This window comes from Notolepis coatsorum, assembly GCF_963971535.1.
Source record: "Notolepis coatsorum genome assembly, chromosome: 15".
NCBI classification, from domain to species: Eukaryota; Metazoa; Chordata; class Actinopteri; order Aulopiformes; family Paralepididae; genus Notolepis; species Notolepis coatsorum.
In genome coordinates this window covers 18,764,770-18,790,414 of record NC_140179.1, presented here as the reverse complement: position 1 = coordinate 18,790,414, position 25,645 = coordinate 18,764,770, and the positions used below count along the sequence as shown (strand labels likewise).

General features: G+C 44.8%; 1 protein-coding gene across 1 annotated transcript in view; it reads right to left on the bottom strand.

Moving 5' to 3' along the window:
- Positions 1-556: 556 nt before the first annotated feature.
- The window catches only part of mpped1 (metallophosphoesterase domain containing 1), a gene marked incomplete at both ends in the record, with an annotated part of 92,564 nt that continues 67,475 nt past the window's right edge, over positions 557-25,645 (bottom strand). The window contains 3 exons of the mRNA XM_084330916.1: positions 557-675; positions 2,875-2,988; positions 17,989-18,104. Of these exons, the coding sequence (XP_084187042.1) occupies positions 557-675; positions 2,875-2,988; positions 17,989-18,104 (349 nt within the window). The remainder of the gene's footprint in view (positions 676-2,874; positions 2,989-17,988; positions 18,105-25,645) is intronic.

Here is a 25,645-nt window from a genome sequence, read left to right as displayed (position 1 = left end):
GGAGAGAGAGAGAGCGAGGGAGAGAGAGAGAATGAGAGAGTGTGTGTGAGAGAGAGAGAGAGAGAGGTGAGAGAGAGAGAGAGAGAGAGAGAGAGAGAGAGAGAGAGAGAGAGAGAGAGACTGGGGGTACAATGAGGTAAGAACAGCATTCAACATCAATGAGAATATGATTAAAACCCCAGCGGCATGCGTTCTCCCAGCTCCTGGTCTGGCCTCTGCTCTGGCCTCCTCTCTGTTTGGATGGTGGAGTCCGGCCGCCACACACGACCCCATGCTGACCCCCACGACCCCTGCTGTCTCTCCGTCAGAGCTCTGAGAGCCAGGTCCGATTGTCCGATGCAATAGGAAAGAAGAGGAACCAAGCCTTTTACACATCTGTCCACGTGGGATGTCCCGCCCACTCCGTGCCTCCCTGTCCGTCCACCTGTCCGTCTCCCTGTCCGTCCAGCTGTCCGTCCACCTGCCCACCTCACCTCACCTCACCTCCTCCCAGCTTTCTCCTGATTGGTGGTGGTGGTGGTGGTGGTGGAGGGGTCTGGGGGCAGGCCCGCTCCAGTCATGTCGTCCTGGGATTGGGCATGTCGAAGACGATGGGCGCGTTCATTGGCTGGAAGTTGACGGTGCACGCGGACGCGTTGACGAAGGTCGTGGTGCCGTCCGTCATCATGCCGTAGCCTGGAGGCGGGGAAACCAGACATGGAGGAAGATGTTGATTGATTGATTGGTTTGTTTTAATTCATTTGCAGCCTTCAAAATAAGGGCAGCTCCAGCAGATAGAACACAATCTGCCTCAAACTGTATGATAACATGTCTGTATATACCGCATATATACATTTATATATTTATATTTACATACAGTAGTGACCGTGCCCAGCGGTGTCACGGAAGTGAAATGCCGGAAAAACACTATCTATATATTTTCTTTCAGTTTTTTAATGATCACAGTTTGAATGTTTAAGAACATATTTACTATAAAAGCGAACAGTTATAGTATATGTAATAGTAACAATTCTTTGTTTAGGTCTCAATACAAATAAACTCCTTTCTCAAAGAAAACAACATCATGGAGGAATTTCATTCCGGCTTCATTAGAAAACACAATGTATGTTTCCATAGTTACGCAGATATAATTGTACATCTCCGCTGAACCAAATTATCACACAGCTATTAACCTCTTAAGCCCGAGCGGTCCGGTGGTGGACCGCAAATAACATCACGCCATAAATCTATCCCTACAGACTGTATGAATTAATGTTTTATATAATGTAGCCAAGAGTTTTTTTTTTACATTTATTTACCTTTATTTACCCAGGCAAGCAACAAATTCTGATTTATTTATTGTCAAAAGTATGCATAATGTTGTGTTAATTCCACAAAAAGAGATATGTAATGTTACTTACCTGAAATTATTACGTTTTTTGGGGCGGGAAACCCTGCATATATCGGTATCGAAAATTAAGAGTTGGACAATATCGGTATATCGGTATCGGTAAAAAAGCCAATATCGAACTCCCTAGTTTAAAGTGTTATTAGTGAAATATGAGTTTTGGAAATCTAGTCGGAGACTGGCAAATATTGACGCTAGAATAGCACGCCACCATTCTTATGAGGAGAAGAAACCCAGGCTTTTGATGGGCTTTCTTATTTCTGTTATTTTCGAGATTATCTAACACAAACCTGAACGTTATTGGCATAAATTAGAACACAGTTAGTTACTCTACCTTTCTGTGAACGTCTAGCAAAAATGGCATTGTAATCTGATGGAAAATTGTGGAGAAATGTACATTATAAAAAAGTAACTGTACTTACAGTAGATTTCATTCACGGTTTGTGAATCACGCCTGGTGATACTAAATCCAGATTGAACTCTGCCATTGGAAAGGGGAGTTTGGCCCGATCCATAGATGTGCGACTTGGCCATAATAAGGTAATTATAGTCCTGATATTCAATATTCTATAATCATATTTCAAATGGCATGTGTCCGGATGGCAGAATTCAGTACTGTATCTACAAAACCTTCTGTTTATTCATTTCCCTTTATTCATTTGCTTAGATTTTCAGGTCTGGTCATTTTTAGCATGGTGTTATTTACAGTCAAAAGAACATTTAAATAATTCTTTTTATTGATATTCTCATTTGGTTCATTACAATTGACTCAAGCCTAGTAACAAACACAGTATTTCTGACACTGGGAATACATTCCCTGAGATCCATAGATGTCCCTAGAATCATCTGTGTGTGTTCGTGTGCGTGTGTCTGTGTGCGTGCGTGCGTGCGTGTGCATGTGCGTGTGTGTGTGTGTGTGTGTGTGTGTGTGTGTGTGTGTGTGTGTGTGTGTGGTAACAGAGTTTATTGTGATTCCACTTGTCAAGGTAACTAGGACCCAATAGAATGGCATTTAATTGTTCTATGGATTCTTATTGGTTGGTGGGTGTTTCCTTGTGAGCTACAACGCAAGTGTTCACGTTAGCGTGGTACCATTACATGAGGAATGAGCCTGTGGTAGGTTCACATACACCCAGAATTAACATAATATTCCTAAATGTTTAACTCTCACTACTAGTTGGAAGTATTAATGTAGGCATGTTGAAATAAATTGTAGAATGTAGCGACCGTATGGTAAATGTGTTAAAATAATAATTAAGTGAGATTGTGCCGAAAATGTATATAACTAGCTAGCATGCTAGTAAGCAAATTATTCCTACTCCTTCTGTAGTGAGCGGTGTTTGGGTGTGTGATGAGCCGACCACATAACCTGACTGACCAGGATCTTTTGTGGGTTGACAGTTGCAGAATAAACCACCCAAGACCGTGAAGCAAGTGTCTGTCTTAATTAAATTACACAACGCAGTAAAAGTTGGTTATATGTGTACCTTCGTGGATGTGTCCGAACACGTGCAGTTTGGGCTGGACTCTCCGCTGCACCGTGTTGAGAAGCTCCATGCAGCCGACTCTCTGCATCTTCTTAGGAACCCAGTCCAGGAACCCTGCACACACACACACACACACACACACACACACACACACACACACACACACACACACACACACACACACACACACACACACACACACACACACACACACACACACACACACACACACACACACACACACACACACACACACACACACACACACACACACACACACACACACACACACACACACACACACGTATCATCATCAACAACAACACCACACTAAACAATAATGGTTCCTGATTTCAACAAGTTAAATCTAAGACTTCTTAAGTCCTTTTAAAATTCAGATCCGATTATTTTATTGTCACAGCTTTTATAATTTCTTTTTAAATGTACATGTATTCAGAAACATGTGAGATGCTTGTTTTTCCCGCTTCAGTAGATTTGTAAACATAATACACAACGTATATATTCTGTCGATACAAACTATAACTATAGACCGACATCACTAGGTTAGAGTCAGAGGGCAGACAGCACCTATAGGGTTAGGGTCAGAGGGCAGACAGCACCTATAGGGTTAGGGTCAGAGGGCAGACAGCACCTATATGGTTAGGGTCAGAGGGCAGACAGCACCTATATGGTTAGGGTCAGAGGGCAGACAGCACCTATAGGGTTAGGGTCAGAGGCAGACAGCACCTATAGGGTTAGGGTCAGAGGCAGACAGCACCTATATGGTTAGGGTCAGAGGGCAGACAGCACCTATAGGGTTAGGGTCAGAGGGCAGACAGCACCTATATGGTTAGGGTCAGAGGGCAGACAGCACCTATATGGTTAGGGTCAGAGGCAGACAGCACCTATATGGTTAGGGTCAGAGGGCAGACAGCACCTATATGGTTAGGGTCAGAGGGCAGACAGCACCTATATGGTTAGGGTCAGAGGGCAGACAGCACCTATATGGTTAGGTCAGAGGGCAGACAGCACCTATATGGTTAGGGTCAGAGGGCAGACAGCACCTATATGGTTAGGGTCAGAGGGCAGACAGCACTAGGCAACACATCCTGTCCTCCGGCTAACGATGAAGTACGTGTCACAGCGCAGATAAAAACTACACTCTCTCTCCTCAAACAGCTATAGAGAATAAAGATAAATCACACACAGACAGACTGTGCAGTGTGTGTGTGTGTGTGTGTGTGTGTGTGTGTGTGGTGTTGTGTTGTGTGTGTGTGTGTGTGTGCATAAAAGTGTGCTGAGTCAATAAAAAACACAACAAGTCACTAAACACAAGAGTCAGGAAGTCCTCCATCTACCTGTCATCTGTCACAAGAGAGGGGGAGGGAGGGAGGGAGGAGGGGGAGAGAGGGATGGGGAGGGCGGAGGGGGGGGAGAGGAGGGGGGAGAGAAGGGGAGAGGAGGGAGGGAGAGAGATAGGAGGGGGGAGAGAGAGAGGAGGGTGGAGAGAATGGGAAGGAGGGAGGAGAGAGAGGAGGGGGGAGAGAGAGAAAGGGGAGAGAAGGGAGGGAGAGAGGGGGAGAGGAGGGGGGAGAGAGAGAGGAGGGCGAGAGGGAGAGGAGAGAGAAGGGGAGGGAGAGGGGGGAGAGGAGGGGGAGAGAAGGGGAGAGGAGGGAGGGAGAGAGATAGGAGGGGGGAGAGAGAGAGGAGGGTGGAGAGAAGGGGAAGGAGGAGGGAGAGAGAGGAGGGGGAGAGAGAGGAAGGGAGAGAAGGGGAGGAGAGAGGGGGAGAGGAGGGGGGAGAGAGAGAGGAGGGCGAGAGGAGAGAGGAGAGAGGGGAGGGAGGAGGGGGGAGAGGAGGGGGGAGAGAGAGGAGAGAGAAGTGGAGGGAGAAGGGGGGAGAGAGAGAGGAGGGCGAGAGGGAGAGGAGAGAGAAGGGGAGGGAGGAGGGGGGAGGAGAGAGGAGGGCGGAGGGAGAGGAGAGATAAGGGGAGGGAGGGAGTTCTAATAACTTTGCTAATTCATTTATATATATATTAACACTTTGTTTGCCGTTCACGTAGACCTACGTTTCTGTTTCGTAATTTCTTTTATTCGCTATTGCCATTCATAATCCATCGAGGCACCTTGTGCAGGCTGTGCTGAATGTGTCTGACATCGCAGATGGTCAATACCGCCGGCTAACGCCTTGCAGCCGCTATTTCACTCCATTTGAAACAATGTAGTTTGTTTTCTCTACCGAGCTGCGGCGTGGAGGCGGGTTCTAAACACTCCGGCAAGACAAGCGGTCACCACGGTTGCCTCGACGAGTTCATCCGCCTGCCCGTCCCTGTGCAATGCTGGATAACGTGGGACAGACTACCGCGACCAGTATTTGGAATGGCGAGGAAACATAATACCAATAATCTAGCGTTGATTTCAGGATGATTCGATAATCAGGCGAAAAATGGCAACGTGATAAGTGGATTTGACTAAAGGGCTGTTTTGACAGAGTTCCCTGGAATTACACAGTATCACTCTACAACTATACTCATATTCACCACGGTATAAAACGGAAATCTATAGATGAAAAAATAATCTGTTTTTTGCACGGAAGAAACCCACTGACAATTGACGGCGTTATTAGATCCATAGCTATAATATAAAATATAGGTTTAGCTCTACAAACAAGGTGAGCGCTTACATGGGGTTAATGGGTGGCAAGGCCAAATGCACTTCCCGGAAGGGGCATGGCACGCAATGTGTTAAACAACGTTGGGCTTAAATTGCACCCCTGGCGGACCCTGGGTGAAGAAATGTGTTATTTTATTGCCAATTCTAACAGCACATCTGTTTTTTGTGTACATGGATTTGACCAAATCATATGTATTTCCTCCAACACCACTTTCTAGAATCTTGAAGAAGAGACCTTTGTGCCAAATTGAATCAAAAGCTTTTTCAAAATCGACAAAGCAAGAATACATTTTGTTTTTGTTCTGTTTCACGTGAATGTCAATTAATGTTTTAAGAGTGTATATATGATCAGAGGTATGATAATTTGGTAAGAATCCAATTAGGCTTTTACTTAGAACACTGTGTTCCTTAAGGAATTCTATGAGTCTGGTGTTGATGATACTACATAGAAGTTTGCCCAAATACTCGTCACACAGATACCTCTATAGTTTTTTGGGTCATATTTATCTCCACTCCTGAATATTGGGGTTATTATGAGTGATTTAAGCTCTTGTTCAGTGATTGGGAAGTCTAGATGGTTTTGATTATCCTTTATGATCTCTTCCCATTTCTGTAACTTTTCACATATTTGGCTGGTCTCTGTTTTTGTATTCAGGGGTACAGTTGAGTGATGTAAAGTGGTTTGTCCAAACATCACCATTTTAAATAGCCATTTCTTCAGGCTTCTCTCTCTCTCTCTCTCTCCCCCCCTCTCCCCCCCCCTCTCTCTCTCCCCCTCTCTCTCTCTCTCTGCTGTTAACTTGCTTCTCAGAGCTACTGTAGATAAAGAGCCATATTTCTCCACTTTCCGTCTCCAATCCAGCGCTTTATCGCGCCCCATAAAAGACGAGTGGCTTTTTTGCCGCAATGCGAACGGCATCTCTCTCTCTCTCTCTCTCTCTCTCTCTCTCTCTCTCTCTCTCTCTCTCTCTCTCTCTCTCTCTCTCTCTCTCTCCCTCCCTCTCTCTCTCTCTGTACCTATCTCTCTCTCTCTCTGTACCTATCTCTCTCTCTCTTGTCTCTCCTTGCTGCTATGACTGTTTCTCAATAAGACTTCCTGCTCTGTTTTAAAGCATTTCTTGACTGTCCCCATCTATTCTCTGTGTCTCTGTTTGTATGAATGTGTATGTGCATGCGTGTGAGTGTGTGTGTGTGTGTATATGTATATGTGTCTGTCTGCCAGTCTGTGTGTGTGTGTGTGTGCATGTGCATGCGCATGAATATGTGTGCATGTATGTGTGTGTGTGACGTGTATATATGCATGAGTGTGTGTGCATATGCATGCATATGTGTGTGTGTATATATGCATGTGCATGTGTGTGTGTTTGTATATACATGTGTGTGTGTATATATGCATGTGCGTGTGTGTGTGTTTGTATGTGCATGTGTGTGTGTTTGTATATATGTGTGTGTGTATATATATGCATGCACATGTGTGTATGTGTGTGTGTGTTTGTATATATGCATGTGTCTGTGTGTATATATATGCATGTGCATGTGTGTGTGTATGTGTTTGTATATGTGTGTGTGTATATAACCATGCGCATGTGTGTGTGTGTTTGTATATATATATGTGTGTGTGTGTGTGTGTGTGTGTGTGTGTGCGCTCTGGTGTATCTGCCAAAGAACGAGAGAGAGAGAGAGAGAGAGAGAGAGAGAGAGAGAGAGAGAGAGAGAGAGAGAGAGAGAGAGAGAGAGAGAGAGAGAGAGAGAGAGAGAGAGAGAGAGAGAGAGAGACAGACGCTCGGCTAAACTGAACGGAAAATAACGCAGAGACACATAAATCAATCACACACACATCTGAGTAACACAGCTGCGGAGGGAGATGAGCTGTGAAAGGGAGGGGGAGAGAGAGAGGGGGGAGAGAGAGAGAGACACAGAGAGAGAACGAGAAAAAGAGAGAGAGAATGTGTGTGTGTTTCTCAGAGTGTGTGCAAATGCAAATGTGTTTAAGAATAAATATTCATGCACGCAAAATGAAAGTGAATAAGTCGGCCATGTAATGCTAATAATATCCGGCAGCGAGATTATACAGAGGTGGACGAAGGTGATCACTTACTTTACGAGGCCCATGTGAGTCACTGCTCTAATTATCCCCGACGCTCGTTCACTGACTCAACGCTTGACACAACGTCAGGGGTGTGAAGATTCACTGGCCCCATTCCCTTTGAGCAAGAAACAAGCGGTGAGGTGAGGGCTTGTTTGTCAGACTCTCTAAGCGAGTCCATGTGTTCGTCTAGAGAGTCCATGTGTTCGTCTAGAGAGTCCATATGTTCATCTAGAGAATCTATGCGTTCGTCTAGAGAATCTATGTGTCCATGTGTCTTTAGAGAGTCCATGTGTCTCTAGAGAGTCCATGTGTCTTTAGAGAGTCCATGTATTCGTCTAGAGCAGTGGTGCCCAACCAGTCGATCGCGATCGACAGGTAGATCGCGGGCTGATTTCAAGTAGATCTCGATTAATAAAATTTGATTATTAATTTTTTTTTTTTTTTTTTTTGCTACATCAACTCTTCCTCTCCTTGTTAACTACAACAATCAATGCTGTTTGTTATTTAAGATGAGGTCGGACTCGGCACTGACAGATTTGTGTTGATTATGCTGCTTTTAAAGCCTCAAATGATGGCTTACAATATACAATTTTGGCTGGTAGCTCTCAGGCTAGGTGGTAAATAAAAAAGTAGATCATGGTTCAAAAAAGGTTGGCCACCCCTGGTCTAGAGAGTCTATGTGTCTTTAGAGAGTCCATGTGTTCATCTAGAGAGTCCATGTGTTCATCTAGAGAGTCCATGTGTTCATCTAGAGAGTCCATGTGTTCGTCTAGAGTCCATGAGTCTCTAGAGAGTCCATGTGTCTTTAGAGAGTCCATGTGTCTTTAGAGAGTCCATGTGTCTTTAGAGAGTCCATTGTGTCTTTAGAGAGTCCATGTGTCTTTAGAGAGTCCATGTGTCTTTAGAGAGTCCATTGTGTCTTTAGAGAGTCCATGTGTCTTTAGAGAGTCCATGTGTCTTTAGAGAGTCCATGTGTCTCTAGAGAGTCCATGTGTCTTTAGAGAGTCCATGTGTCTTTAGAGAGTCCATTGTGTCTTTAGCGAGTCCATGTGTCTTTAGAGAGTCGATGTGTCTTTAGAGAGTCCATGTGTCTCTAGAGAGTCCATGTGTCTTTAGAGAGTCCATGTGTCTTTAGAGAGTCCATGTGTCTTTAGAGAGTCTATGTGTCTTTAGAGAGTCCATGTGTCTCTAGAGAGTCCATGTGTCTTTAGAGAGTCTATGTGTCTTTAGAGAGTCCATGTGTCTCTAGAGAGTCTATGTGTCTTTAGAGAGTCTATGTGTCTTTAGAGAGTCCATGTGTTCATCTAGAGAGTCTATGTGTCTTTATAGAGTCCATGTGTCTTTAGAGAGTCCATGTGTCTTTAGAGAGTCCATGTGTCTTTAGAGAGTCCATGTGTCTCTAGAGCAGTGGTTCTCAAACTTTTTACACCAAGTACCACCTGAGAACGTAGCTGGCTCTCCAAGTACCACCATATGACCAGCGTTAAAATACAGTCTATTCAGCTATGCACAGTTCACACAGGAGGAAAAGGTATTCCTAATACCATTATTTATTGTTAACTTTTGTCAGACACAGCCACAATGTACAAAGGGATAGCACTAGAACTAGCAAACGCTTCCACACAACTCATACAATGCAAGGGGCATTGAGAACATAATAACTAACATTCTCACATAGCAAGTGAGAAAATTAAGAACAACTGTATTTCAGCAAATGTACTTAAATCTCTCTCTATCTCTCTCTCTCTCACTCTCTCACACAGCAAGCAATTGTCCGTCATTCTCTTCTCTCTCTCACTCACACACACACACACACACACACACACACACACACACACACACACACACACACACACACACACACACACACACACACACACACACACACACACACACACACACACACACACACACACACACACACACACACACACACACACACACACACAATTATTTTTTTACAAAAACTTAATTTCCTGCATTCTGGTGCAGGCATTTTTGAATGTTTACCCTTTAAATGCCAGTGTTTGTGATGGGCATCACAAATTATTGTAAACAAGAAAAGAAAACACATATTCAATAAAAAAAATTATGTTTACCCTTTAAATGCCAGTTTGTGTGATGGCAAATTATTGTTAAAAAAAACACACAAAAAGTAAAATATTTTCAATATATCAAATGCAAAGTACATTTTTCTGTGGGGGATTATTACAGGCTAGGCATGTGTCAATGATCAGCAGCAACACATATTTTGATGGATTTTTTGTAATGTCAGATTTAACACCAACTCTTTTCAGAAAAGTGGGAGTATTTCATTTTTTATCTGACATTACAAGAAATCTAAAAATAAATGGTTATGATCAGGGCTGAAGTTGAATTAAAGATTTATGACTGTTTAGACTGCATTACTCTCTGTCACAGTGATCTCCTGGTTGTTCCCCACTTAGATGATCTAACTATCGCGCCGCCGCAACCAGAAACACTGGCCTGGCCTGCTTCTAAGTTCAGTGGCCTGACTTTTTTGGGAATGTTTTCAAGTACCACCAGCAGTACCACCAAGTACCACTAGTGGTACACGTACCACAGTTTGAGAACCACTGCTCTAGAGAGTCCATGTGTTTGTCTAGAGAAAACCTGGGCATTGTACGGCCCGCGGGATGATTCTGACCGGCCCGCGAAAGATTACATGATAATAAAAAAAAAAAAAAAAATATATATATATATATATATATATTTTTTTTTTTTTACTTTTTTTTTTTCATGTCAACGTTCACACACACAATATACGCTTACCTAGGATTTGACTTGATTCAACAACAAAGCAGTCGGGGAAAGCCGAAAACGGTCGAAAGTGTGGTTATTTGAAGTTTGGATTTTCTTTTTCACAACTGAGGTAGGTAGATTACATTTTTAGAGACTAAAGTACAGAAAAAAGGTACCATTGGGTACCGGTATCGATTCACAGGTACCGGTACCGTATCGGTTCAAATGTGAACGGTACCCATCCCTACTGAACACACAACTGCAGGGCAAGGGCATTTTTGCTCATGAAATGCATAGCCATGTGAAAGCCTTCATGACAAAGTTGCAATTAATTTCAAGGCAACTAGGCAGCAACAATCTCAAAACCCTGAAAGAAGTCAAACCATCAGCTGATCACCGGCACAGGTACTCATCCATGTTGGGAGCACTGCATGATGAATTTTCAAGGCGTTTTCAAGATTTCAAAAAGGTTGAGGATGAAATGCAGCTGGTTTCCTCTCCCTTTACCTGCAGTGTTGAAAAGTTGTTCAGCTTGAACTCATTGACCTGCAGTCTGATTCACTACTGAAAGCGCACTTTAAGTCAGCATCACTGCTAGAGTTCTACTCTGCCCTCAAGGAGGAGAACTTTCCAAACATGAGGAGACATGCTCAGAAGATGTTGGTTCTCTTTGGATCCACCTACATATGTGAACAGACATTCTCAGTCATGACGTTTACCAAGTCCAGGTACAGATCCTCTCTCACTGATGAACATCTGGCAGCTGTGCTTCGCATCTCCACATCAGACATGCAATCTGACTTTGATGGACTTGTTAAAGCTCAACAGAGACTGGATTTCTCACACTGAATGAAAAAAAAGACCTGAAGAACACTAACATGTGGAAATATAACAAGTGAAATGGGACACTTGATCTTTTTTTTTCCTTTTTTTTGCACAGTTCTGAAAACATCAAATGTTTAATATAGGCATGTAAAGTAAAAAAGGCTACAAAACTGGGACACTTTTCTTTACACAGTTCAGTGACATGTCTTGTTTATTTTTGCTATAAGATGATGTGATGTCTTTAGAAAGCTAAGACAATCCTTGTTTCAATAGTATATGAAACTCAAAATGCCCTTTGTTATTAATGTTTCACATTTTGTTTATCATTTTGGAAATAAATTCTATTTGAATAAATTATATTTTTGAAAGCTAACCTCACCTTTTAATTGCCAAATAATAACATACACTCTTACCAGGGGTCAAAACAATGCCATTTACTACTTTTTATATAGAAATAAAATGTATATTATGCATAATTGAGTTTGGAATTTTGGCCCGGCCCTCCAACATATTTTCAGTTGCTCATTCGGCCCCCTGGGAAAAATAATTGCCCACCCCTGGTCTAGAGAGTCCATGTGTTCGTCTAGAGAGTCCATGTGTTCATCTTCTAGAGAGTCTATGTGTCTCTAGAGAGTCCATGTATTTAGGGCTGCACGATTTTGGGAAATAATCTAATTGCGATTATTCTGACAGATATTGCGATTGCGATTTGCGATGCGATTATAACATATTTTTAAATTTTTTTTACAAGAAGCATGTTGCTGCTTTCTGTAGTCGGGTCCCAACTGCAAAATTACTGTATTACCCTGTATTATACACTTTTACTATCATGTAGACTATTCTGCTTTGTGTTTACATGTGATGTATTGTATACATGCACATTTATTATGTTCTTGTGTGATGTATCGCACATGTTATTGCTGTGTGATGTATTGCAAATGTTATTGCTGTCATCTTGGCCAGGTCTACCTTGCAAAGGAGATCTTGTATCTCAATGGGACTTCCTGGTTAAATAAAAAAAAAAAAAAAAAAAAATTTAATTGCAGGCTTGGCGATTTGATAATTGCATCATTCCAAATCGCGATTTCGATTAAAAAACGATTAATCGTGCAGCCATATATTACTGTACTGTTTTTCCCCTCATACACACTGTATTTAATGAACTGTGGCACGTTGTAGAACTTGAGAGTATTCCTGTAGTTTTACTATAGAACAACTACACGATGTATAACGATGCATCACATGCTGTAGTTTTACTATAGAACAACTACACGATGTATAACGATGCATCACATGCTGTGGTTTTACTATAGAACAACTACACGATGTATAACGATGCAACACATGCTGTAGTTTTACTATAGAACAACTACACGATGTATAACGATGCAACACATGCTGTAGTTTTACTATAGAACAACTACACGATGTATAACGATGCATCACATGCTGTAGTTTTACTATAGAACAACTACACGATGTATAACGATGCAACACATGCTGTAGTTTTACTATAGAACAACTACACGATGTATAACGATGCATCACATGCTGTAGTTTTACTATAGAACAACTACACGATGTATAACGATGCATCACATGCTGTAGTTTTACTATAGTTCATTTTCATATGGATATGTATGTAAGCTTTTGTGCAAGATAAGATAAGATAAGATATTCCTGTATTGATCCTCTTGGGGAAATTCAGGCATCATAGCAGCATGGGGGAGGGGAGGTACAGGTGGTAATAGTATGGTAATAGTAGAAAGACATAAATATAGGCAATACAACTATGGTAAAGATAAAAATAAGCAGTATTGAATATAAAAATATGAGCAAGTAAACAGTGTAATCAAAGGTGCAGATCAGCGTCTGTATGCCCTATCAGTTTTGCAATATTATACGTTACGTGTGATGATACCAGTGAAAGGAGGGGAAGCTTATTTGATCGAACAACAGATTTGCCATGTTTAGGGTTTGTTTCCATCATTCAGTGGATCTTTTGTGGATCGTTGTTATATTTTAGGTGAAGACGACATATTTCACCTTTTGTGACGATGTGGAGAGAACCGGGATACAGATGTGGAGAGAACGAGGATACAGATGTGGAGAGAATGAGGATACAGATGTGGAGAGAACGAGGATACAGATGTGGAGAGAACCGGGATACGGATGTGGAGAGAACGGGGATACAGATGTGGAGAGAACCAGGATGCAGATGTGGAGAGAACCAGGATACAGATGTGGAGAGAACCAGGATACAGATGTGGAGAGAACGAGGATACAGATGTGGAGAGAACAGGGATACAGATGTGGAGAGAACCAGGATACAGATGTGGAGAGAACCAGGATACAGATGTGGAGAGAACCAGGATACAGATGTGGAGAGAACCAGGATACAGATGTGGAGAGAACGAGGATACAGATGTGGAGAGAACCGGGATACAGATGTGGAGAGAACCAGGATACAGATGTGGAGAGAACCAGGATACAGATGTGGAGAGAACGAGGATACAGATGTGGAGAGAACCGGGATACAGATGTGGAGAGAACGAGGATACAGATGTGGAGAGAACGGGGATACAGATGTGGAGAGAACCAGGATACAGATGTGGAGAGAACCAGGATACAGATGTGGAGAGAACGAGGATACAGATGTGGAGAGAACGAGGATACAGATGTGGAGAGAACGAGGATACAGATGTGGAGAGAACCGGGATACAGATGTGGAGAGAACCAGGATACAGATGTGGAGAGAACCAGGATACAGATGTGGAGAGAACCAGGATACAGATGTGGAGAGAACCGGGATACAGATGTGGAGAGAACGAGGATACAGATGTGGAGAGAACCAGGATACAGATGTGGAGAGAACCAGGATACAGATGTGGAGAGAACCAGGATACAGATGTGGAGAGAACGAGGATACAGATGTGGAGAGAACGAGGATACAGATGTGGAGAGAACGAGGATACAGATGTGGAGAGAACGAGGATACAGATGTGGAGAGAACCGGGATACAGATGTGGAGAGAACGAGGATACAGATGTGGAGAGAACCGGGATACAGATGTGTAGAGAACCGGGATACAGATGTGGAGAGAACCAGGATACAGATGTGGAGAGAACGGGGATACAGATGTGTGTGTAGCTGCTAACGTTATCCCACATAACTAGGCTAAGCTAACTGGCATTAGCTGCTAACCCTGGAAACGCTCAAAGCGGACTCCACGACACTAGTTCCATTCATGAGGAAAGTGGGTGGGGTAATATTGATGAGGCTTGACAACAGAAGTTCAAACATAACTTCATATTTATTGGTTATTCGTTTCTTCATATCGGGCATCCAGTTCGCATCACCGTGTGTTCAACTTCCTGTATTGACATTCGAGTGTGACATCATCACCTACGGCAGCTTATACGCTCAAAACGCAAACCTACAAAACCCGGGGGGGGGGGGGGGGGGGCTGGCTCTCTCGCTCTCGCTCTCTCTACATTCAATGATTTAAAGTAGCCAAACGTTACAGTATAAATACTAACTGGATAGTTGATGATATAAACATTTAATTTCATTATCTGAAATATTCTAAAATCATTAAGTCTGCTATAAGCCATTATCCCTTTGTGTGTGATTATTATTTTCTCACAGTGTGTATGTGAGGGCTGTGCATGTGTGTGTGTGGGTCATGAGCAGATAATAGGGAATCTTAAAGTTATACGTAAAACGAATAACCACAAAACTGCTTACGCAGACGTTTTAGGAGAAGGGGGAAAATAAACAACACAAAACAACCTTTACAGGTGAAAGCCTCAAAGTGAGTATTTAAGAAAATAAGTAAAGTCCAAAAAAACAGGACGACACTCATTAAAGGGGTATTGTAGAAAGAATAAATAAGCCACAAAGGCAACTCCTAAAAAACATAAAACAATAAACCTCCACCAAGGGAGTTTATGTGCAACGGACAGTTCCAAAAGAACAAAAGAAAACACTACCATAAAGGACTCAGCCTCTATAAAGTAAAGTGTAAACTAAGCCAGTAGCCGAAAACAAGATGGCTACAAAAGAAGGCTAAATGCTGAATAGGGCAGCACTACACTTAAATATAATGAGCCTGACCAAACGTATAGCCAGCACAAGGAAAATGTAAAAGCAGAAGCACTGCATCAGGTGCAATCAAGCCCACACACCTGCCGACCCATGAGGCAATTAACCACAGGGAACAGGGATGCGTGTTGCTTATTAACAGCGGAGGAGTGCAAGAATGTGACAATGTGACCATGTGACCGCGGCAGCGCGAGAGAGCGGCAGTGCGGAAATAGGCTGTCTATTGCCATTCTCTAAGACAAACGCTAACCTTAACCAGCTCCTTAACAGCGCCTAAACTTAACCCTTCTAACCTTAACCAACTCCGAAACAATGCCTAACCTTAACCTTAACCATGCCTAACCTTAACCTTAACCATAGAAAGAATATTGCCATTCTCTAAGACAAACTCTAACCTTAACCAGCTCCTTAACAGCGCCTAAACGTAACCCTTCTAACCTTAACCAACTCCGAAACAATGCCTAACCTTAACCTTAACCATGCCTAACCTTAACCGGCAAAAGAATACACGTTAAAAAAAAAGAAAAAAAATTGATGGGATTCGAACTTGTCACCAACGGACCGCAGGACCGCAGCGCTGCCAGGTGAGCTAAGCTTTGAATGAAAATCATTGCGGATTACGGCTACATAATGCCGCAAGCTCTGCCGCAAGCTCTGCCGTGTCGCAGCCAATCAGGGAAAACGCGGAAGCACTCGGCAGCACTCCTCCGCTGTTAATAAGCAATAAGCAACAGGGATTGCCAGCTATCCCTCACAGAGAGGCGAAATAAAGCAAAAATAGACAGCTGTCCCTCACAGAAAGGTGAAATAAGGCAAAAACCATGACAGTGTATATATATATATATATATATATATATATATATATATATATATATATATATATATATATATATATATATAATATGTGTGTGTGTGTGTGTGTGTGTGTGTGTTTGGCTAAAGTGGATAGAAAACACAGTACTGTGCAAAAGTCTTAGGCACCCAAGAGTTTTTATATAAATAGTCTTAGATGTAAATAAAAATGTTTATTAGTGTGTCAGTAGACTACTCTTAGTACATTTTCATTAAATTATTTTTTAAAGCATCTTCATGGTTTAATAATGCAAACATATGTTGCAGGGACTTATTATAATCATCATATTGGCGTGACTGTATGCATCAAAGGGTTAAATCAAGCATTTTTAAGTGCTTTAGAGGAAATGTCAAAATATCGCGATATATATCGTGTATCGTGATATGGCCAAAAAATATCGCGATATAATTTAGAGGCCGTATCGCCCAGCCCTAGGCTGCCATGGAAATTAACTTTTTAATGGTTTGACCTACAATGATGCACAATACATGGTACCAGCCCCCTCTCAGTCATGTACCAGCCAGCCAGCCCCCTCTCAGTCATGTACCAGCCAGCCCCCTCTCAGTCATCTACCAGCTCCCTCTCAGTCATCTACCAGCTCAGTCATGTACCACAGCCCATCTGAGTCATGTATACCAGCCCCCTCTCAGTCATGTATACCAGCCCCCTCTCAGTCATGTACCAGCCCCCTCTCAGTCATGTACCAGCCTCCTCTCAGTCATGTACCACAGCCCCCTCTGATTCATGTACCACAACCCCATCTCAGTCATGTACCACAGCCCCATCTCAGTCATGTACCACAGCCCCATCTCAGTCATGTACCACAGCCCCATCTCAGTAATGTATACCAGCCCCCCTCTCAGTCATGTACCAGCCCCCTCGCAGTCATGTACCAGCCAGCCCCCTCTCAGTCATGTACCAGCCTCCTCTCAGTCATGTATACCAGCCCCCTCTCAGTCCTGTATACCAGCCCCCTCTCAGTCATGTACCAGCCCCCTCTCAGTCATGTACCACAGCCCCCTCTCATTCATGTACCACAGCCCCATCTCAGTCATGTACCACAGCCCCATCTCAGTCATGTACCACAGTCCCATCTCAGTCATGTACCAGCCCCCTCTCAGTCATGTACCAGCCCCATCTCAGTCATGTACCAGCCAGCCCCCTCTCAGTCATGTACCAGCCCCATCTCAGTCATGTACCAGCCAGCCCCCTCTCAGTCATGTACCAGCCAGCCCCCTCTCAGTCATGTACCAGCCTCCTCTCAGTCATGTATACCAGCCCCCTCTCAGTCCTGTATACCAGCCCCCTCTCAGTCATGTACCAGGCCCCTCTCAGTCATGTACCACAGCCCCCTCTCAATCATGTACCACAGCCCCATCTCAGTCATGTACCACAGCCCCATCTCAGTCATGTACCAGACCCCCTCTCAGTCATGTACCTGCACGACTGGCGGGGGGGGGGGGGGTGCTTAGTAAGATATGTGATTGGGCCAGCCCAGTGTCAGTCAGTACCAATGGGCCGCTGTCCCAGCCTAGTAGTGGGCCGGTCGTTGACCAAACAAATATTTTTTTATTTTTTTTATAAATAGTTTTTTTCTGTATGTGTATGTGTGTTTCTGTGTGTGTGAGAGTGTGTGTGTGTTTCTGTGTGTGTGTGTGTGTGTGTGTGTGTGTGTGTGTGTGTGTGTGTGTGTGTGTGTGCGTGCGTGCGTGCGTGCGTGCGTGCGTGCGTGCGTGCGTGCGTGCGTGCGTGTGTGTGTGTGTGTGTGTGTGTGTATGTGTGTGTGCAGGGTGTAATGCAAGGCTCACCCAGCGGGGGGCAGTGTGTGACCAGGATGTCGGTAGAGTCAGGGATCTGGTTCCACTTGTCCAGCAGAGCTTGACCTCGAGGCAGGTTGAAGCCCCAGCCATAGTACCATGGCTGCCTGGGGGGGGGGGGGGAGAAGGGGAGGGCGGGGGGAGAAAGGGGGAGAGGGGGGAAGAGAGGGAGGGGGGAGGGAGACACAGAGAGTATGATTTATTGTGATTGTAATGCTGTTGTACGCTGTCTTTGTTGTCTTCACATGCCAATAACAGACACTTTCAATTGAGAGAGAGAAAGAGAGAGAGACACAGAGAGAGAGAGACACAGAGAGAGAGAGACACACAGAGAGAGAGAGACACACAGAGAGAGACAGAGAGAGAGACACAGAGAGAGAGAGAGAGACACACAGAGAGAGACAGAGAGAGAGACACAGAGAGAGAGAGAGAGAGAGAGAGAGAGAGAGAGAGAGAGAGAGAGAGAGAGACAGAGAGAGAGACACACAGAGAGAGACAGAGAGAGAAAGACGGAGAAATAAAGGCATCTAAATGATACATTTTTTCTTTAAAAAAAACAAGCTCAATCAAAAGATTCTACATGATTCCAAAATAGTGAAGAAAATGACTTTAGGAAGAACAAAGGCAGAGGCTCTGGTCAAAGACATCCTGTGTTGTGTGTGTGGTTGTATGTGTGTGGTTGTGTGTGTTGTGTGTGTGGTTGTGTGTGGTTGTATGTGTGTGGTTGTGTGTGGTTGTATGTGTGTGGTTGTGTGTGGTTGTATGTGTGTGGTTGTGTGTGTTGTGTGTGTAGTTGTGTGTGGTTGTATGTGTGTGGTTGTGTGTGTTGTGTGTGTGGTTGTGTGTGGTTGTATGTGTGTGGTTGTATGTGTGTGGTTGTGTGTGGTTGTATGTGTGTGGTTGTGTGTGTTGTGTGTGTAGTTGTGTGTGGTTGTATGTGTGTGGTTGTGTGTGTTGTGTGTGTGGTTGTGTGTGTTGTGTGTGTGGTTGTGTGTGGTTGTATGTGTGTGGTTGTGTGTGTTGTGTGTGTGGTTGTGTGTGTGTGGTTGTGTGTGTTGTGTGTGTGGTTGTGTGTGTGGTTGTGTGTGTTGTGTGTGTGGTTGTGTGTGTGTTGTGTGTGTGGTTGTGTGTGTGTTGTGTGTGTGGTTGTATCATATGTGTGTGGTTGTGTGTGTGTTGTGTGTGTTGTGTGTGTGGTTGTGTGTGTGTGTGTGTGTGTGTGTGGTTGTGTGTGTGGTTGTGTGTGTGGTTGTGGTTGTGTGTGTGGTTGTGTGTGTGTGTGTGTTGTGTGTGTGGTTGTGTGTGTGGTTGTGTGTGTGGTTGTGGTTGGTTGTGGTTGTGTGTGTTGTGTGTGTGTGTGTGTGTGTGTGTGTGTGTGTGTGTGTGTGTGTGTGTGTGTGTGTGTGTGTGTGTGTGTGTGTGTGTGTGTGTTGTGTGTGTGGTTGTGTGTGTGGTTGTGTGTGGTTGTGTGTGTGGTTGTGTGTGTGGTTGTGTGTGTGTGTTGTGTGTGTGGTTGTGTGTGTGGTTGTGTGTGTGGTTGTGTGTGTGCAATGGGGACGCATCAAAATGAAAGTAATGGTTTTGAATGATGCTGTTTCAGTTTCAGTTTCAGTTTAGACTGTATTTGAACAGGGACAGCACACATTAATGAACATTAAGTAAATGTGTGAGACAGTGTTAGCCAAAGAAAATGTTCAACTGTTGTCCCTGGGCCTGGTGTTAAAAAGCTGCTAAAAAGAAAGCATAACATATATGGCATACAGGTAATTAAAAACAGGTTAAAAACAGTAGGGCTGTCTTAAATACTTCGAAGCTTCGTTCGATGGGCATGGGATTCGAATATGAAAATAAAATTTGAATATATAAAAAGAAATAAAATGTATTAAAAAAAATTAAAATTAAAATGTTGGTGCGAAATTAACTCTGCCTCTCTTTGTTAACTACAACAAGCAATGCTGTTTGTTATTTAAGATGAGGTCGGACTCGGCACTGACATATTTGTGTTCATTGTGCTGCTTTTATAAAGCCTCAAATGGCGGTTTACAATATTTCATGAAAGCAAAGTGTTTCGTTTGTCTAAGATTTAAAAAGGTATAAACATTTAAAGGTTTTACAGCACTGACAAAGTTGAAAAAAGTGCCTTACAAGTTCCACAACATAAAAATATATAATATATATTTTTTCTTTTTTTAATCTCGAAGCTTCGAATTTAAATCGAATCTCGGCCCTGAAGCTTCGAATTCCAAAAAAATATTCGAAGGTCAGCCCTAAAAAACAGGTCAAAATATTTACATCAGACATGTACAGACAATGTACAAACAAACAATAATTCTACATATTAGGTACAGGCAAATGGGGTTAGAGTTCTGCAGGGCTGTTCTATATCATGCTAGCTTCCGCTCAGCGTCATATTGCATATATCTCACTTCAGTGGATATGCACTGAATACATTTCAAAATGTACCTTTACATACCAACATCTGTCTGGCCACACCCCCATCTGCTACCTATATAAGCAGGGTAGGGGCCACACACTCATCTCCTTCTCAAATTTCACCACAAACAAGTGCCTGTATACCACCACTTGAATTAGGAAAGGAAGAGAGGAAAAACAGAAGACAAGGAGATACGTTGACATTATATCTTTATTTTCTCTCTCACTATTTTTGAGAAAATACGGCGATATTGTCTTCGTCACTGGAGTGTCTGGAAGATGATGATCATTCTGACCTCCACCGGCTTTTTCGTATTAGGGGCTCGCGCCGCTGATATACTCCCCACCTGCAGTCCTCCTTGCTGCGGCTGGATAGTTATTGAACCTCCGGTCATACAGCTGGACTGTGGGAGGCACCGGCTGTTGTGAGAAACCGGTTTGCTTCCGAGCTGGGTGAGTACTGTTTGCTTGCGAGCACTAGTTGTCTGTTAACGCTATGGGGTTTAGCTGACAATTTTACGAAGGCCGGCCCCGGATTGGGGTCCTCTGCTCAACTTCTTAAGCGGCGGACGGAGGATCTTGGTCTGACGCCCATGATGGTCAACCTAGTGGGCCGCGACCGAGACCTGGTTTGAACCCGGGATTCTCTGGACGAGCGGATGCTTCTCTGTCCCGTGCAGGCCCCATCTTTCACATGAATGTGGAAGTACACCCTAAAGCACGAGGAAAAGTGGGCATGGATCTTCGTTATCGGGAGTTCCATGCTCAAGTCGGCTGCAGCCCATACGGGAATTGTGCCGACTCCGCTGCATGTCTGGTAAATCACCGTTGAAAACTGTGTGACATTTCTTTTTCTCTTCCCTCTTAGGATGGGGAGGGACTCAGGCGGCGGCCTGTCTGAAGTGTGGCTTATTATGTCGTTGTGTACAGTTCAGGTGATAGCTGCTTAGCTGGCGTGCTAGTTTGTGGCCTACTGTTGTTAGCCAGTCAGCTGTTAGCTGCGGCGCTAACTCATTGTGTTCACTAGGCTAGTAAACGTTAGCTTGTTGCTATCAGTCGGGCGGCTGTTAGCTTAATGCTACACTGTTGAACGTTACTGTGACTATAACATGCCTTAAACACTCTGACTATGACGTCATCTTTGACAGAGGATGTTAGTCGACCCTACACCCGGGTGCCATGCCAGCGAGGACTTCGTCAACATGGAGAACGGCGGCTGGGTGGCGTAGCGGACATACCCTCGTCACCAACGCAGGAAATGCCGGGTTCGACTCGGTGTCCCGTTGACCAGTGTTGCAGTCCTCTCGGCCTGCGCTCAGGGTGAAGGTAGGAGTCCTGACCGGACTTTAAACACTTCTTCTTTTCTTCCCTTCTAAATGTTTTGTAATAACGATGTTTCCAAAACATGTGTTGCTGCAATACATTGAGGATACGACGCGTGTTGTGTGTGAATTGTCTTGTCACTGGTATAGCTTCTCTCTCCATAGAAAATCGGCGTTGCTTTTTACATGTGTAAAAATGAACTGGTTAGTTGTGATGAGAACATGTGTGTTCATGTAACGTTTGTAACGTGGGTGAACTCACAACTAAGAGGGTTAGTTAACCTGTGAAGCTATGCTTAGTGACATGTGATTGAGGAATGAATCTTTTTCTCAGCCTGTGATGACAATGAACAGCATGTTCACATATTAACAGGAGTACCTGTTCAACCTGGTCGTATCAAGGGTAAGGTAGGAGGGGTGACCCCCCCAGTTTCCCTGGGGCTTCCCCCCCTCCTCTCAGACATGTTGTTTACAATATATTGTGTCACTGTGTTTGTGGGGATACGATGTAACCCTCAGCTTAAGTTGCTGGGGTTGTGCTTCCGCTTGAGAAACTATTCTTTTCCTAAAGAAAAGGTTGTTTGGTCACTTATCATGTGTGCTTAGCAAGGCCTGTGGCCAATACGTAATCAAGGACTTATGTCTCTCTCGTTATGAAAAACGGCGTTCCTCTGTAGTAAGAGTGTACTTTTGCCATTTTTTGTTGTGATGAAGGGTTGTGTGTGTCGTTGTGATCTACAACTGGGTTAGGTTTGGCCCACAGAAGCACATGTGTAAGTCTGTTTTTTCCTTAGTAAAACTCAGATAGCAGGTTAGCACATGAGCTATGTGAAGCTGTTAGATGCTTCATGTAGCATGCTATGACTGGGTCATGCTCTACTTTGTCATTACATCGTATCAGGGGTGAGGGGTTGTAAAGGGGTGAACTGGTAATCCTTTCCTCCCCTTTTCTGATTGGTCAGGGGTTAAAACCCCCTGTCCTTCAGGGTTCCTGTCACGTTGCTGTTCGGCACGTTACAGGGTAGGGGGGGTTTCCTGGTCCCACGCCCTGAAAAATTGGGCGTGTTCACCGCGGAAATTCCCCCGCCATAGAGTACGTCACTGAGCGCGTCTCTATTGGTAAGACTTCCGTGAGTTGTTCAGGTTCCATGTTATGGATCTGTTTCAGGGAGTTGTCAGAGCTCCTCCTCACGAAGCTCCTCCTCAGGGAGAAGTGCCTTCTGTGAGTTCGGACTCTCCTTCCCAGTGAGGGAGCCTCCTCAGAGTTTCAGAGCTTCCTCCTCAGATTGTCAAGGTGAGTAGAACTTCAAAAAGGAGTTCTGCTCTATTGTATGTGTATTCGATTCGATTCGATTATTGAGTGTGTATTGGTTCAGTGCCTCCTCCTCGGACCCAAGTGTTACATAGCTCAATGTTGCAATATTTCTTTTCAATCTATACAGCTCGCGTGGGAAGTCTCTCTGGGGATTCCCGTCTCCTCTCTGTGGCGAGGGTGGCGGGATGTAAAAATGAAAACAATTTTACCCTCAGCCGCGTCACGTGGGATTCATGTCAGTCTGTGTTTCTTTCTTTTTTAATAAAAAGAGGAAAGAACATGAAGCACGACGGCTCCTTGTCGTTCTCCCAGGCGACTTGGAGGAACAATGTCTGGTGTCTTGTTAGACTATCCATTGATGTGTTTGGGTCTCGACGCGTACATAGTGCTGGCTCGGGGTGTTTCTGATAAGAATCACGCATGAGGCTGGTACGCCTTGGTTGCTCGTTATTAAAACAGCGTTTTTATAGGGCAACTGGGATGGAGGTTTTCTCTTCCGAGCGCCTGTTACTAGGTCTCGACGAATTCTCGTTCATATCTGGGGGATGTTAATGGAATAGATCAAAACATAGGTAGAGGGGTCTCACGCCCTTGGGGTGGGCCACTGAGCGAGGTACGAATGGGACCGTCTGGGTGGCGCCCTATTTTCATGTTTTAGATCGACGCGCGTACCTACCCCCTCTCTTGGAGTGGGGATGTCGGCGTGGTTAGGGCACGGGACTGGTTCTGGTCACGCTGGTCCAGGTCAGTTAACCCGTTGTCCGCCGGGGACGCAGATCTGCTGTTCTGGTACCCTGAGGGACTTGTGCTTTTTTCGGGGGAAAAAATGCTGGGTCGGCCCGGGTGTCACAGGGTTGGGCGTTATGGAGACCCTTGTTGGGTACATGTTGTACCCTGCGCTATCATAAAGGGGCTGGTTCTCCATTATTTTCGCTCCTCTCTTATGCATGGCGAAGAGGGGGCTGTTGGGGTGGTCTTCTGGACCTCCTCTGGCATCCCTGTGTGCTTCCCGGGCCGCCGGGCCCGGTCCGAAGTTGTGTTTCATCGACCCATAGGCCTGGAATAACCCCTTTTTGAAAACTGAAACACTTGTACTGCGGTATAGCCAGTGTATACCCGCAGGTGTGTTTTGGAGTTTTTTCTTGAGGGGTTATAGGAACAACCACCGCATGTGGTACCAAGAGGGTGGTTGATTCCCTGGTGTGTTGGAGCAGAGTCAACTCCCGGGTTACCCAATCGTGTCAGCCTTCTCTGCCTCGGCCCCTCTGGGTCGGGGTTTTTTGGTGGAGGCTTTGTCATGGTGCGCAACAATGCCAGCATACGCCCCTTCCGCCGGGGATGCTGTTTTCAGTTGACCCCTTTGGCGCCTGTCTTGTCCACAGTGCTCCAGGCTCGGGTCAAATGCCTGCTGCCTGGATTGAGAGATCGACCCCTTCTGGTGGTCGTCTCCCCGGTGCGCTGCCTGCTCCCGCTGTAGTGTAGCCTCATGAGTGCTTCGAGTTACAGCCATGCTGACTGCCTGAGTGTGCCAGGGTCAGTGTGCCAGGCGGCGTGCTAGTGGGGGGAAGGGCCGCTCTTGGAGGGGCCCTGTCTGAATACGCTGGCGATGTGGGGGGCGGTGTCACTAGTGACCGCCTGGTGAGGTCTTGATGCTGTGGCATCGTTGACCTCTCCGGGCCCCCTTTTTCCGGGGGACCCAGTCCCTTCAGTGGGTCTGGGTCTTCCTTCGCGCTCCGCTGCTACAGCCTTGCCACAGGGTTGAGTTTGCTTTCGACCCCGTGTTTTTGGGTGCGGTAACGAGGTTTGTTCCTTCCGTTCGTTCCCTGGTGGCATGCGGGTTGTGCATGTGCGTAGTCGTGGGGTCAAGCCACGGTCTGCTCACCCTGTGCGTTGAGTTGCTCGAGTTTCTCTTCGCACGGTCGGATCCGTCTCCCTCCCGTCCTCCAATAGGGAGGGTATCCTCCATTAGGGAGGGTCGGGGGGGCTCGGTCCTCCCCGGTCTGATGGTTGTGGGGGGCCTCAGCGGGGTACATTTGTCGAGCTTTTAGCTCCCGCTCAGCTCCTGTTATGCAATATGACGCTGAGCGGAAGCTAGCATGATATAGAACGTAAGGTTATGAATATAACCAAGTTCTATGAATGCTAGTGACGCTCAGCGTCTAGACACCACTGCGGCCCTTGATTTTTCATTGTGGTGAAATTTTTTGGGAAGGAGATGAGTGTGTGGCCCCACCCCTGCTTATATAGGTAGCAGATGGGGGTGTGGCCAGACGGATGTTGGTATGTAAAGGTACATTTTGAAATTTATTCAGTGCATATCCACTGAAGCGAGATATATGCAATATGACGCTGAGCGTCACTAGCATTCATAGAACTTGGTTATATTCATAACCTTACGTTGTGTTCACATGTGTAGTTATTTCTTAACCATGTCTTGAAAGTGTGTTTGAATGATCTGTGTGTTTCTATATTGCGGTTGTAACTTGGAATGGAGCTCCAGGTCTTGGCCGCTCTCACAGAGAGGGCTGATTGGCTAAATGTACTTGTTCTTAACTCATTCCCCTCCAACAACGAGTTT